General features: G+C 34.8%; 1 protein-coding gene across 2 annotated transcripts in view; it reads right to left on the reverse strand.

Moving 5' to 3' along the window:
* Nucleotides 1–13,862, reverse strand: part of Serpini1 (serpin family I member 1) — a 78,439-nt gene that overhangs the window by 23,185 nt on the left and 41,392 nt on the right. For both annotated transcript variants that reach the window (XM_027942113.3, XM_027942112.3), the window contains exons 2-5: nucleotides 8,900–9,167; nucleotides 7,498–7,728; nucleotides 5,614–5,808; nucleotides 3,699–3,903 (exon numbers count right to left, since the gene is read on the reverse strand). In XM_027942113.3, the coding sequence (XP_027797914.1) occupies nucleotides 3,699–3,903; nucleotides 5,614–5,808; nucleotides 7,498–7,728; nucleotides 8,900–9,149 (881 nt within the window). In that variant the 5' untranslated portion in view covers nucleotides 9,150–9,167. The remainder of the gene's footprint in view (nucleotides 1–3,698; nucleotides 3,904–5,613; nucleotides 5,809–7,497; nucleotides 7,729–8,899; nucleotides 9,168–13,862) is intronic.

Raw genomic sequence — 13,862 nt, forward strand, 5'->3', positions numbered from 1 at the left:
TACAATCCTTGAACCATTAGCCAGAACAATCAGACAAGAATAGGAAATTAAAGGGCTACAAATAAGAGAAGTCAAACTATCTCTCTTTGTTGATGACATGATCCTGTATTTAGAAGACCCCCACTCCCCAAAAAAGAAAACTTCGCCAGAAGACTTCTAAAGCTTATAAATGAATTTAGCAAAGTAGGAGATACAAAATCAATTCCCCAAAATAAATAGCTTTCCTATACTACAACAGTGTTTCAACCAAGGAAGAAATTGGAAAAATCGCACTATTCACAATAATCTCAAAAGAAAAGAAAATCTTGGGAATTAATCTAACCAAGGAAATACAAGAGCTCTATGATGAAAATCAAAGAAAATTGAAAAAGAAATTAAAGAAAACCTTAGAAGATGGAAAGATCCCATGTTCTTGAATAGGCAGAATAAATATTATTTAAATGGTCATACTATCAATAGCAATATACAGATTTAATGCAGTTCCCAACAAAATACCAATGACATTATTCACAGAATTAGAAAAAACAATTCTCAAATGCATTTGGAAGAATAAGAGAATCAGAACAGCCAAAGAAATACTAAGCAAGAAAAGCAAAGCAGGAGGCATCACAATACCTGATCTGAAATTATATTACAGAGCTGTAGTAACAAAAACAGCATGGTATTAGCATCAAAATAGACAGGAAGATCAATGGAACAGAATACAATATGCAGAGACAAATCCATATACCTACAGAGGACTGATATTTGACAAAGGTGCCAAAAATAAATTGTGGAGAAAAGACAGCCTTTTAAACAAATGATGCTGGGAAAACTGGATATGTAGAAAAATGAAACTGGAAACCTATCTTTCACCCTGCAAAAAACCTCAAATTGAAATAGACTGAAGACTTACGTATCAGACCAGAAACCTTACAACCTCTAGAAGAAAATGGTCAACATTCTATCACATAGGTGCTGGCACCAACTTCTTTAACAAGACCCCCAAAGCACAAGAAATAAAACCAAGAATCAATAAGTGGGATGCTATCAAGCCAAAAAGCTTCTGCACAGCAAAGGAAATGAGGAAGAACATGAAGAGAGAGCCATAGAGTAGGAGAAATTCTTGGTCAGATACTCCTCCAATAAGGGATTAATTTACAAACAACTCAAAAAACTTAACACCAAAAAAATGAACAAACAAACAAACTAAAAAACACCCCAAAATAACCCAGTCAATAAACGGGCAAAGAACTAAACAGAAATTTCTTAAAAAGAAAAAAACACAAATGGCCAAAAAACATGTTTGTTCAACATCTTTAGCAATCAGGGAAATGCAAATCAAAATTACACTAAGATTTCATCTCACACGAGTCAGAATGGCAATGATCAAGAATACAAATAATAATAAATGCTGGTGAGGTTGTGGGGGGCAAGGTACACTTGTACATTCTTGGTGAGAGTGAAGACTAGTATAACCACTCTGCAAAGTAGTATGGAGATTACTCAGAAAACCAAGGATAGAACCACCAAATGACCTTGCTATCTCACTCTCTGGTATTTTCCTAAAAGATCTAAGATTGGTATATAAACATTAAGGTGGCTATATACAGTGATATAGCCACCTTAATGTTTATGGAAGCACAATTCACATATATATAAATCCATATATATGGAGTTCTCTCTCTCTCTCTCTCTCTCTCTCTCTCTCTATATATATATATATATATATATATATATATATATATATATATATATATATATTCTACTCAAAATGGAGTTCTAATCAGCCATAATAAAAGAATAAAATTATGGCATTTACCAGTAAATACATGGAAAAGGGAGACTATAATGTTAAGCAAAGGAAGGCAAACTCAGAAACTCAAAGGTTAAATGCTCTCTCATATGCAGAAGCTACAATAAAATAAAGAAAAAGAGGAGGGAAGGATAGGATAACATAAAGGGAAGATCAGTAATGTAGAAGAAAGAAATCAAGAGACAGAGTAGAGGGATAGGTAAGGGGAGGCAATGCAGAATGAATTCTTTAAAACTCATATATGTGCATATATAAATATACCACAAGGAACTTCACTTTTATGCACAGGGAGAAAAAAGCAATCAAATACAAACAAACAGATGAGTGAAAGAAAGCCTAGGAGAGTGGAGGAAAGATAACATGGGAGGGGAAGGCAGATGGGAGGAGAAAAGGGTGGGGATCATGAACTGAAATCAATTTGCCTGATATATGTTTGTCAGGATGAACTCTGCTACTATGTATAACTATAAAGCTTTAATTAAAAAAAGAAAACTACTGTCAAGGAAAATGATACATATTAATGTCCTAGCCAAAACTAAAATAATTGAGCAATTTGGGTTGTTATTACCTTTTTTATAAGCAGACAATGGTATGTGTGGTTATATGTTATGTTGGGGTAGATTATGAATATATAACATAACTTTCTAGCCAAAAATATCTGCAGTTTCAAATAGATCTCCTTAACATACACCAAAAAATCAACTAAGTTTTTTTGAAAAATAGGCATTTACATAAGACATAACTAACATTTAAATAAAAATTCCTAAATCAGAATAAATATGAATGAGTTTTAATAATTCAGCTTCAATATTATTGTCTTATTTACCAACTTTCAATATTCATATATGAACACATTTTCTTAATGAGTGTTAAAACTGTGCTGCCACATATACACATAGATGATCTGTTATATACTGATATGTCTTGTTTTCTAGTTGAAATATACACATTATGTCAATAGACAGATTATATGTGGTAACTGATGTAACTTTCCTACTAGGTTTTAAGGTATTCAAAGATAGAATAAATATTTTCACTTACCATGTCCCTTTAATGGGTCAGAAAAGTGGCACTACTCTTAAATCACAGAAGGAAAGCAAGACTCACAAAAGGTAACGTTATTGTGGGATGGTAACAGATAATAATACGGAGGTGCAAAAGTAAGCAAGAGGGAGGATCACCCACTTCAACAGGCACTTCATGGAGGGCTTTCTAGAAGAACTGTGTCCAAGGTGATCCTAAAGCCTAAATAAACAATTTGGGGCAACAAAATGTGAGGAGGACATTTTGGTTAATGCAAATAAATGGAGACCCAGACATGAAAAGAACAGGTGCATATGGCAATACTACAAGCACATGGATAGAACATGCTACCAAATGTTGATGTGATGAGTGGCCAGAGGTGAGGCAGATGGAGTGAATGGTGGTCAGGACATTCTGGTAGCACGGACCTTATTCATTGTGAGCACAGTTGCTTCTTCTTGCTTATTTATGGTTATATCTCAGCACCTAGCAAAGTGACTTTCTTGCAGTTCTTAATGACAGAGATAGTTTTCTCTTGAGCTGTAATCAACTTTCATAACGATTTACAAAAGACTATCAAAGCAAATGAAATTTGGAGACATTTGGTTGAAAAAAATCTTATAGAATGAAGCTAAGGATATTGAATAATATCTGAACATGGGTCTTGTTTATTGTACTGAATGAATCAATAAATGAATGTATGTCTCTGAGCAGGACCATTTGAGTATGAAAGAATCTGAAAGAGCAGAAAAAGGAAAAGAAGAAAGAGGTGGGGAAGGAGAGAGAGGAGGACACTTAAAAATTCAAAAACAATTGCAAGAATGTTTCTGAGTCAACCCATCCCCTCATACTGTGGGAGGGATCACATAGGACCCCTCACCTGGGCAGGTATACTTCCACTTTTTGCTTCTTCACAGAGTTGGCCCATTCTTCAATCAGCTGTGCTTTGACCAATGGCTCCAGAGTGGCCAGTGGAACTTCCTGTCTGGACAGTACCAGCATCATGCTTATCTCATCTCCCTCATATGGTATTTCTAGGACTTGGTAGATACCACCAGCTTCATTGGATCCATCACTAAATTCCCCTAAAAAAAGGAAAGAAATATTGTAAACGGCCCATTTAAAAAAAATTAAATTTATCATAACTTTCTTGTTCTAGTTCGTGTGAAATAAGAAATTCTGTCATCTGAAAAAAACAGTTCATTTGAAAATACACCCTGAAATTTAAATGATTCCTCAGTCCTGTAAAATTTATTTAATTTTAAAATCCTCAGAATTATTTCACATAGTTATAACCTATTCTCTAAACTTATTTTTTCAAATGAGATTTTTCAATATATTTAAAGAGTATCATTAGCAACAATGAAAAACTCTGGTTAGAACAACAAAGCCCTGGCTTCAAGTTGGACACAAAGCACATTTATCATTATCTGCCCTTTTTGGTGGGGGTGGGGGTACTGGGGATTGAACTCAGGGGCACTTGACCACTGAGTCATATCCCTAGCCCTATTTGTATTTTATTTAGAGACAGGGTCTCAACTGAATTGCTTAGTGCCTAGTTAAATTGCTGAGGCTGGCTTTGAACTCCCAATCCTCCTGCCTCTGCTTCCAGAGCTGCTAGGATTACAGGCATGCGCCACTGAGCCAGCCTCTGCCTATTTTCAAAGAATGGGAAACCTGACTTTGAAATACTTGGTACTCTGATATCACCACAACTTTAAATTTTAAGGCCAAGGGTACACAGCTGAAATGAAATCTAAGCCTCCTTCAAGAGTCGTCTAGTGTATTTATGATGAATAAGATCTCCAAATTAGGTAATTAGGTAAACACGGTAAATTGGCTTTGTATTATATGAACTTAGCCAAATTATTTGGGCTTTAAAAAGTCTTTTTAAAAACAGCAACAAAAATAAAACTTATGACCCACTGCTTTAAATTTTCTCCATTTTCAAAAATAAGTGTAATGCTTTTGTTATGAATATTTTCCTATAGTGGACATAGGTTTTTTTAGACATCAAACTAAACATTTTGATTTTCATATAAGTGGGTATTTTTCTTTCATAATTTGACTGTTAACTTGATTAACAGGAATTATAGTCTTTCAACATTAAACATACTCTGAAATAGAATATTCTAACATATATTTGGCTTAAAATACATTTCTGCTTATGACTTAACAAATTATTACAATTCAATTTTGTATTTAGGAAGAAACTTTAAAGGGTGCCATAAAACATCTTTGAAAATAATGCCAAAGAAATTAAATAATATATTTGACCACAAACTGTAGACTATCAATAATTGAAACTGTGAAGGAACAATGATTTCTGGGGACACACACACACACACACACACACACACACACTTGATATCTATCAAAATTTTAAAGATATGGAAAAGTTCTTGTGTAACAAGAATGCTTATAAATCAAAAGGTGATAAGAAACTCAAATCTTTTAATGAATCACATAGTACACTAAAAACATCCCAAAGTCAGTGATTTATAGAATAAATCAGAACATTCTTGCACAATGCCAGATTTTTTTTTGGATGAATAAAGCCCACTCAGCAGGTGGGATCAGCTTTATAAATTTAAGAAACATATTGGAAAACTGTCAATGTATATGATATTCACTCAATATCTAATTACAAGTCTTTGAAAATGCAGCCAAGGAAACTGAATTGTAGCCCAAATTAGATCAACAAAGAGTGTGAGTAGTGAATATTTCATGTTCTTTCTTAGAAATCTGTCAATATGCTACAAGAGGAAAGAAAGAAAAAACACAAAATGTTTTACCATAATAAAATTCTCCTTGTTGATACATCATTGGAATCTGTACTTCACTTTCATCATCTTTAGTGAAGGAAAAGGTTCTAGTATTTTCAGGTCTAAACTGTGACTTCCAGTTCCCCTTGAAATAGACAGCATTGATGAGGGCCAGATGAGTGGCAGCATCAAAATCCCTTGGGGACACCAAATCTTTTAGCAGATCTATTTGGAGAAACATAAACAGATGAAAATTTAGTTAAATTGGAAATTGAAGGGGAAATCAAAAGATTATCAATCCACTAACAGAGTTGTCCATAAAAATTATACACTAAATTTAAAATAAAAAAATAAAAAATATCTTTCAAAGGAAAAATGTTACACATATATGTGATTATAGAATTGACAATTAAGGGTATCAAAACAACAATGCTACCTAACATAATACTAACATCAACTTAACATCATCTTTTTTTTTTTTGACACCCAAACTACAGAGACATATATGATAGAATCTCAGCCTTCATTGCTATCTAGTTGCAATAGTGCATATGACACTCCTGACACAAAGTAAGCACTCAAATGTTTCTAAATGTATGGGTGAACAGCTGATTAAATGCTATCCAATCCAAACTTTCTCCCTGAGAATACTGGACATCTTCCTGTCAATGCAACAACTGCACCTGACGAGGTGACATCAAATGAGCCAAAGCGAATGGAACTCATGATGCATTGTTTCCTATCTTTTGAAATGCTCAAATCGATTTTGAAAGATATTGAGTCTTTGCTGTTTGCTAAATGTGTCTAAAAGAGTTTGAAAACTGACAGATTTTAATAATTTAACCTTTTTCAGGTAGGTTATTATTCTTGCTTTTATTATCTGAATGCCAAAAAAAAAAAAAAGACAAAGAAAAAGAAAACCACTAAAATTCATATCTTCTATTCTACATTTTAATCTCATCATTGAAAAACAGGACCAAAACTTGCTCTGTAGTCTCTCATTTTCTTGGTCATAGCAATTCTTATTTTTTTTAATGTCTTTATTTTATTTTTTTATGTGGTGCTGCAGATCGAACCCTGTGTCTCATTCATGCTAAGCAAGTGCTCTACTTCTGAGCCACAACCCCAGCCCCTGGTCATAGCAATTCTTAAGGTACAGGATGTCTCGGCATTTTATGAATTATGGTGTTCAGTGTATCTGATTAGGGTTTTTGTTTGTTTGTTTGTTTGTTTCCAACTTAAATTTTAGATTACCATTATTTGGGGAATTGATGTAATGAACAGCTAATTACCTTTAATTAGTCTTTTTAGATTTTAATTTCATTTATTTTTGTGGGTAAAAAACTAGAAAATAAAATGGTTAAAATATGAAACATCTGGAAATCTTAAATACATATAAGAAATGAAGTTTAAAATAAAATATATCTTTTTCTAATTTCCAGCTAAAATTGGGCTGCTTTTAAAAAAATAAATCCTACTCAAATTGTTTTATAATCAATCAATTTCTGTGGTTCAAAAGCCAGTAAATATCTTTGAATTCTGATTTTAACTAATTCTATTTTAATCATATTGCTAAGAGTAACCTCTGCCATTCTAATCTAATAATAATTTATTAGTCAGCTCAAGCAACATTCCATATAGTACTTACCATTACTATTCAGAAACCCATCAGTAAGAGCTCAGATTTCAAGTGATTAGTGCCCAAATCCTTTCCAATGCCTAAAGATCTGACTTCTTCCTTAGTGTTCATTCATAAGCAATATCTCTAAAATGGACTGTAGCCTACACAAAATTGTCATTGCATACCCAACTCAATGCTATCTAACATTCAAAATGTGAAAGGAGTGAGGGGACAGATAATTTCAGAAATAAAAGGTGCTTAAAACTAAGCTATTAGAGAAAGAAAGAACATACTATTTGTGTTATTTTCCACCCACTTATTGATGTGGTTGGCCACAGCTACATTTTGACTGAAGTCCACATGATTTACTTCTGCATTAAAGTATTTTTTCACCATTTGCAAAAACTCATCATTGATATGAAATCCATTTTGCACAAAGAGGGAATTGGCAATTTTCATCACATATTGGCTCTCTTCAGCAGCTACCATGTTTGAAAAATCCTTTAAAAAAGAAAGTTCATCTCCTGCAAGATGACAAAGACAAATTTGTTAGTGGAACAAACATGGCAAAAGATCAAGGATAGTGAAAGAACATTACAACCCAGCAAAGGACATTAGGAGAACAGGGACCCAAGGAAAAAACAGCAGAACACTCTCTACATTGGCAATGGTAAAGTGTTTCCAATGCTTATGTCAGTTCTAGATGTTCAAATTAACTTTTTGCAGCTTAATATTCTCAACTAATATTATTTTATATTTCATTATCTTGCTAGAATTTACAAAGTAAGAGTGTTTTTTTTTAAGTTCTGTCTCAAAGTACTCAGGTTACTCTCATTAAATGAGTCTTATTTTATTTTGAAATTATCAGAAGCACTAAGTTTAATTATCTAGTTTAAAATTCAAGATATTCCTTTAAATTTTACTCTCATAGGACTTTTCAAATCTTGTAACTAGAAAATACATTGGAAATTGTTTTAGTTCTTAACTTTCTTTAAAAAAAAAAAAACACCTTTATTTTATTTATTTTTATGTGGTGCTGAGGATCGAACACAGTGCCTCACCAGTGCTAGGCAAGCACTCTACCACTGAGCTACAACCCCAGCCCCTCGTTCTTAACTTTTTAATGAATTAATTCATATATACACTAGAAAACTTACACTAGACATCACACATCATATCAAAATGACTATAAAATATCTTTTGGCTAGAAATTTTCTCTAATACATATAAGTTTAATAATAATAGAGCATTTCAAAACAATTATTGTTATTTATACAGTAAGGATAAAGTTGATTTTAAGCAAAAATTTCTGATATTCTCAGAAAACCAAGTTGCCTTCATCGCACTTATTACAGTTGTCATTTTGCATTCATTTGTATCATAATTGATGAATACAGGCCTTTCTAGATAGGAAACTCCAGAATTATTTTTGCTTTTGTTTATATCACTTTGGGGTTTTTTGAAATGATAATAATTTTGAAAAGAAAGAATTTCCCTAGATTCACTCAGCCAAGATGGAGTCAGGAATTAGCAAATTAACCTTTCTTTCTTCTTAATCCTCCAAGTTGGCCATGTCATCTCATAAGATCATTTCTTGCCCTGAGTAAAACATTGCTATCTCTGACATAGGACAACATAATTGAGTTCAAAGATAAAGCCAAACCATCTTGAGAAATCAAACTCAAGCACACTTACCATTTTTCAGGCTGTCATATCCCATTGAATGGCGGATTTCCTTTAGAGTGGACCCCTGAGCGCCAAGTTCCATCATTCCCATGGCAAGAGCAATACTCAATGGAGAGAAGAGAATATTTTCATCTTCCGCGGTGACTCGAAGATGGTTATACATATTCACTGACAACTCAGCAATGGTATCTTCAGAGAAAGTGGCCCCTACCACCACACTGTATAGAACCAGCAAAGAGAATAGTCCAAGGAAAGCCATACTGGAATAGGTTCAAGCCTAAAAAACAATAATTTGCATATTATTGCCAGTTATCTCAAAGCTATAGAGTATAAGGTAAATATATAAGAGATTATTTCTTGGAAAATTTGTGAAGTGAGCCAAACATTTCTAAACATTCATAATATTAATAACTATAAAACAAAGCCTCATTAAAGGATGTGTTGGAAAGTCCTTCTTTTTCTTTATTCGTTTTTTGGTGCTGGAAATTGAACCCAGAACCTTATGCATGCCAAGCAACACGCTCCACCACCAAGTTAATCCCCCAACCTCGAAAGTCCTACCTCTAATGATTCAATTAATATTCAAATAAACAAATAACATTGCTAAGTTCTGAGGATTCTTTCAGGAACAAGATAACCATGATCCTCACCTTCATGAAATTTAGAGTAAGTAAAAATACATATACAAGTAATTCTAAAGTCATGCTTGGTGAGGCTAGTTTAATAACTTCATAGCCTCACCACACATTTTGATCATGATTTTGAACCAACTTATCCTAGCTTCTAATAAGGTACATAGTTCTAGGACAAGGGTAATGAAATTCCAAAAATGTTTACAGGGCTTGAGATGAACTAGTGAAATTAGGCATTTGAAAATGTTGCTTTACCCATTTACTACAATTTATTAAATAAATACACCTTACAACTAGGTTATCAGTTGATAAAAAGAGATCAGACACACCCATGCCACAAGTCTCAGTTTATTCTGCCCAGGTTACAGAACTCATGGAAAGTGATAACCAAATAGAGAAGGCGCAGACTCAACACAAGCCTGTGAATTGTTCCTCACGTGCTGGTTCCCTATGAGGTTACTGTTTTCAGTGACAATCTTTGGCCAGGGAGGAACCTCTAGCCAAAGTTGAGAATGAAGTTGAATTCTTGCTACAAAATGGTCCTTTAATACTCAGGCTTATGTTACCATTTCAGCTTATACTAACCAATTGGTGGTTGTTTTTGAAATGAGCATTTCTAACTATCAGGATTAGACAATTCTAGAACCAAACAGAAGGGCATCAAAGTCCCATTTTCCCTTGGGAAAAGAAAACATTATTCCCCGATCCTTCTGAGTTTCATTTTTGCCTCTCAACATGCCAGTATTCTAGCAGCCCTGTCTCTCCACTAATAGCCTGACCAGTACACACTGGGGACAGGATCCCCCCTTTTCCTTGTATTCTCCCACTCTGTCACTGCAGGCATCTGGAAAGCAGAACTGTTTATTCAAATAATTAAGTAACTTATTTACTCTTGATCAGTTTTGAAACTCATCATTAAAATAATACATAAACTGCCATTGAATAAACACATTAGGAAAACTGCATTTTAATTAGGACTCGGCATTAACAGTCTCCTCCATTAATCAAATAAGAGAGTCCATACACATTTAACTGAAGAACAGTTTATTTCCAACAGGGTTTTGCGTCAGAAGATCCTAATTAGTCCTATAATGTTTGAAATTCCAATTTCAGAGAACTGCCTGGTCAATTTATAAGTTCTTCACATTTTCGAGTTTGAGGCATCTATTTATTTACTTATTTATTTATTTTTCCCAAGGTCCTCTCCCCTAACCCTTACCTTCCTGCTTTTGTATTTAGATTTGAATAATTCTAGCTTGTATATGAAGGCATGAGTCAATATGGACTCTTACAACCCCTGCTGCTAATGGAGTGGCTGCTACTGGGGCAGGGCAAGCTATGTACCTCATGCAGCCCTGGGACAGAAGCCAGGTCTTAAGAGCCTACCATCATTGGAAGGCTGCAGTTGCTGGAGCATTCTCACTTTTTTTTTGTGCTCCAGAAAATTCCAGGACTAGATAGAAATAGAATAGATGGAAATTTCTCTCTCTAGGTTCAGGAGGAAATTTAACAAGTCCTCCCGTAAGTTATAAAAGGACTTAAGACATATCTAGTATTTAGTGCATAGATTGTAATGCTACTTAGTAGAATTCAAATCCAGTCAGATTCAAAAGCCCATCATCTTAATCACTGCACTATACCATCTTTGCTGAAGGGCCAAACCTAGGCCTCATTACTCATTTAACACTACTTATTATCTAGTACAAAACAAAGAAACTAAATTCATTATATGACAGTTGTTTCTGTTAGTCAATAAGACAGCTATTTAGAAATTACTGCCTTTAGGACAAGCTCATGTTTCAGGCTATCAAAAATATTTTCTTCATAAAAACCAAAAAAATCCCGATCAATGACCAATTAATACATTCCAGAACACAAAGGTAGGCCTATCATATGTTTATAGGCATTTTTATTTACAAATGAAACATCATGAGATAATCATAGCTAACATTTTACACATACTTACAGAATATATCTTATTTAAACTTTGTAATTGCTCTTTAAGAAGGAACTCTTACTGCCCCCATTTTATAAATGGAAATGCAATCTTAGAGATGTTAGGAACTTGGCAATGTCATATGAAGTTGTAGAGCCAGGACTAGAGCTTAAATCACTTGACAGTGCCTCAACCACTAAAGTAAACTCCTTCTCCAGTGTTTGGATAAACAGGAAGATATGCAACTTGGAGAACAAGACTTGGATTTAAGTCCCAGGTCTGATATTATGCTGTATAGCCTTCAACAAGTCACGTGCATTCTCTAAAAACTTGGAAAGTCCCTACCTCACAAAACTATTTTACAAAAAATGTGTGAGCTACTGATTTTAAGCTACAAGTTTTATTAATGGTGAACATTATTATGAGAAAATACATTTTGTAGGCATAGTTGCCAAGACAAAAAAGAGGCTGTAGAACTAAGATGAGCATTTTATCATTGCTGTTGGCCCATCTAAGATAGCACCATTATCTATGAATTCAGCCAAGATCACAGAGGTAATACCAACATATGAAAATACATAGAAACAGGCTTTTGTCCTCAGGAAACTCACATCATTGTGCTGGAGTATAAAATGTATTATACTGGTTCTTACCTTTTTAAGAAAATAAGTCTTTTAAAAATTAGGAGAAGGGTAAATCAACCTTTCAGAAAAATACATACACATGGATAACTGAAAATTATATCTGGCCAGGATATTCAGTGGCCTCAGATGAAGAACCCTTGGTCTACAGCAGATGGTCTGGATGCAAAAAGAAGCAGTGTTTGCTGGACCTGCAGACGTGCAGTTTTTCCTTTAGCGGGGCGGGGGGATAGTGAAGCCAAAACCCCTAACGTGTCTTTGGGCTTTTAGAGAACTCCTAGGAAAAGCACCCATTATGTTTGTGAGTGAGGGCTCTTCCAGGGCAGTAAGCAGCAGTGTCCACTGATAACATGTTCTGCTAGGATATTAGGAGCCTGTGGCTGTGAAATAGCAGTAGCAGTTCATGCCAGGGAACATTTCGGTAAATACTGAAAGAACTCTGCTTTGGAAATGTATGTTTTTGGCCATAGTTAAGTAAGCCTTCCTCCATTAAAAGCCAAATTTGTAGATTTCAACAAAATTACCTCTGCTAGCCGGGCACAGCCTTTCTGAGCCCACCTACCCACACCTGGTTGTTGGCTCTCTGCACCTCAGTTGCCTCTGATTACTCCTGATTGCTTGGAGGTCTTTTTTGGTGAGGGGTGGGGTTTCCTTTCCATGCTCTCCCTTGTTAGTGTAGACGTTCCCATGATTCTAACCCTGGCCTTGATTTCTTCTCTCCTCAGTAGTAAGCCATGGAAAGTAATAAACCACTGAAAACTCAAAACAAAGATACTTCAACTATGATATCCATTCAGATTATCTTCCCCCCCCCCCAAAAAAAAAAAAGTAAAATTCCATTTCTGGTTTTATTTTTATATTTATTTCGGATGTACATTGCTAATTGTTCATGGGCTGTTTATTCTTCAACTCTTGTGGATTCTTTGCATACAAGATAGCTTACACAGGACCCCTTATCTTATTAATCAAACTCACCTATTTCCTTACAATATCAGTCTTTGACTCTTCTGCATCTCTTTCCCCCTCGTGTTCAATGGATTGTGAACATTTATTCCATACTGCATCCCTGGTGTCTCTCCCTATTCAGCCCATGGCCACGACAGTGATTCTTGCTCCCAATGCATTCTCAAAGACTATGCTACTGGTTCCTAGTCATTCTTTGAATCCTTGCTTACTACCCTCTTCACTCCAACGTATCAATTGCCGTCAGATCAAACTGTCTCGATGCCCTATGGCCAGCTTATTACCTTATTTACCAAACCTCACAATCTCTCTCAGTCTTGAGCCTCCTTTGCACTGTGAACAACCATAACTTTCTACCCAAGACTCTTGTTCATGGATCCTGCAACTCTAGTGAGACCCCTCTGTGCGAAATATATCTCAGTATTTCTCTCTCTTGTTGCTGGTTTATGTAGTTTTTTTTTTCCTCCCTAAAATTACCCCAACCCAGTTCCATATGTTCAAATCCTAAACATTCCTCGAGATTCTATTCCAATTTTACCTCCTTCATGAATACTCTCCTGGCCCTTCAGGTAAAACTGCAACTTCCCCTTCCTCTGATATCTCACCACATTTTTTTTTAATCTCTATGTCTGCAACAGCATACACCACTGCTTCCTGCTGTTAAAGATAATTCTATATATGCATCATCTCTTTTCCTAGGTTTATTGAGGGCAAAAAATAGAAGGTATTCATCTTTTATATCTTAGGTTAATCAGAATAAGGACATACTGCATTATACATAGTAGGTGCCAAATCAATAT

The sequence above is a fragment of the Marmota flaviventris genome, chromosome 8 (assembly GCF_047511675.1).
Source record: "Marmota flaviventris isolate mMarFla1 chromosome 8, mMarFla1.hap1, whole genome shotgun sequence".
NCBI classification, from domain to species: Eukaryota; Metazoa; Chordata; class Mammalia; order Rodentia; family Sciuridae; genus Marmota; species Marmota flaviventris.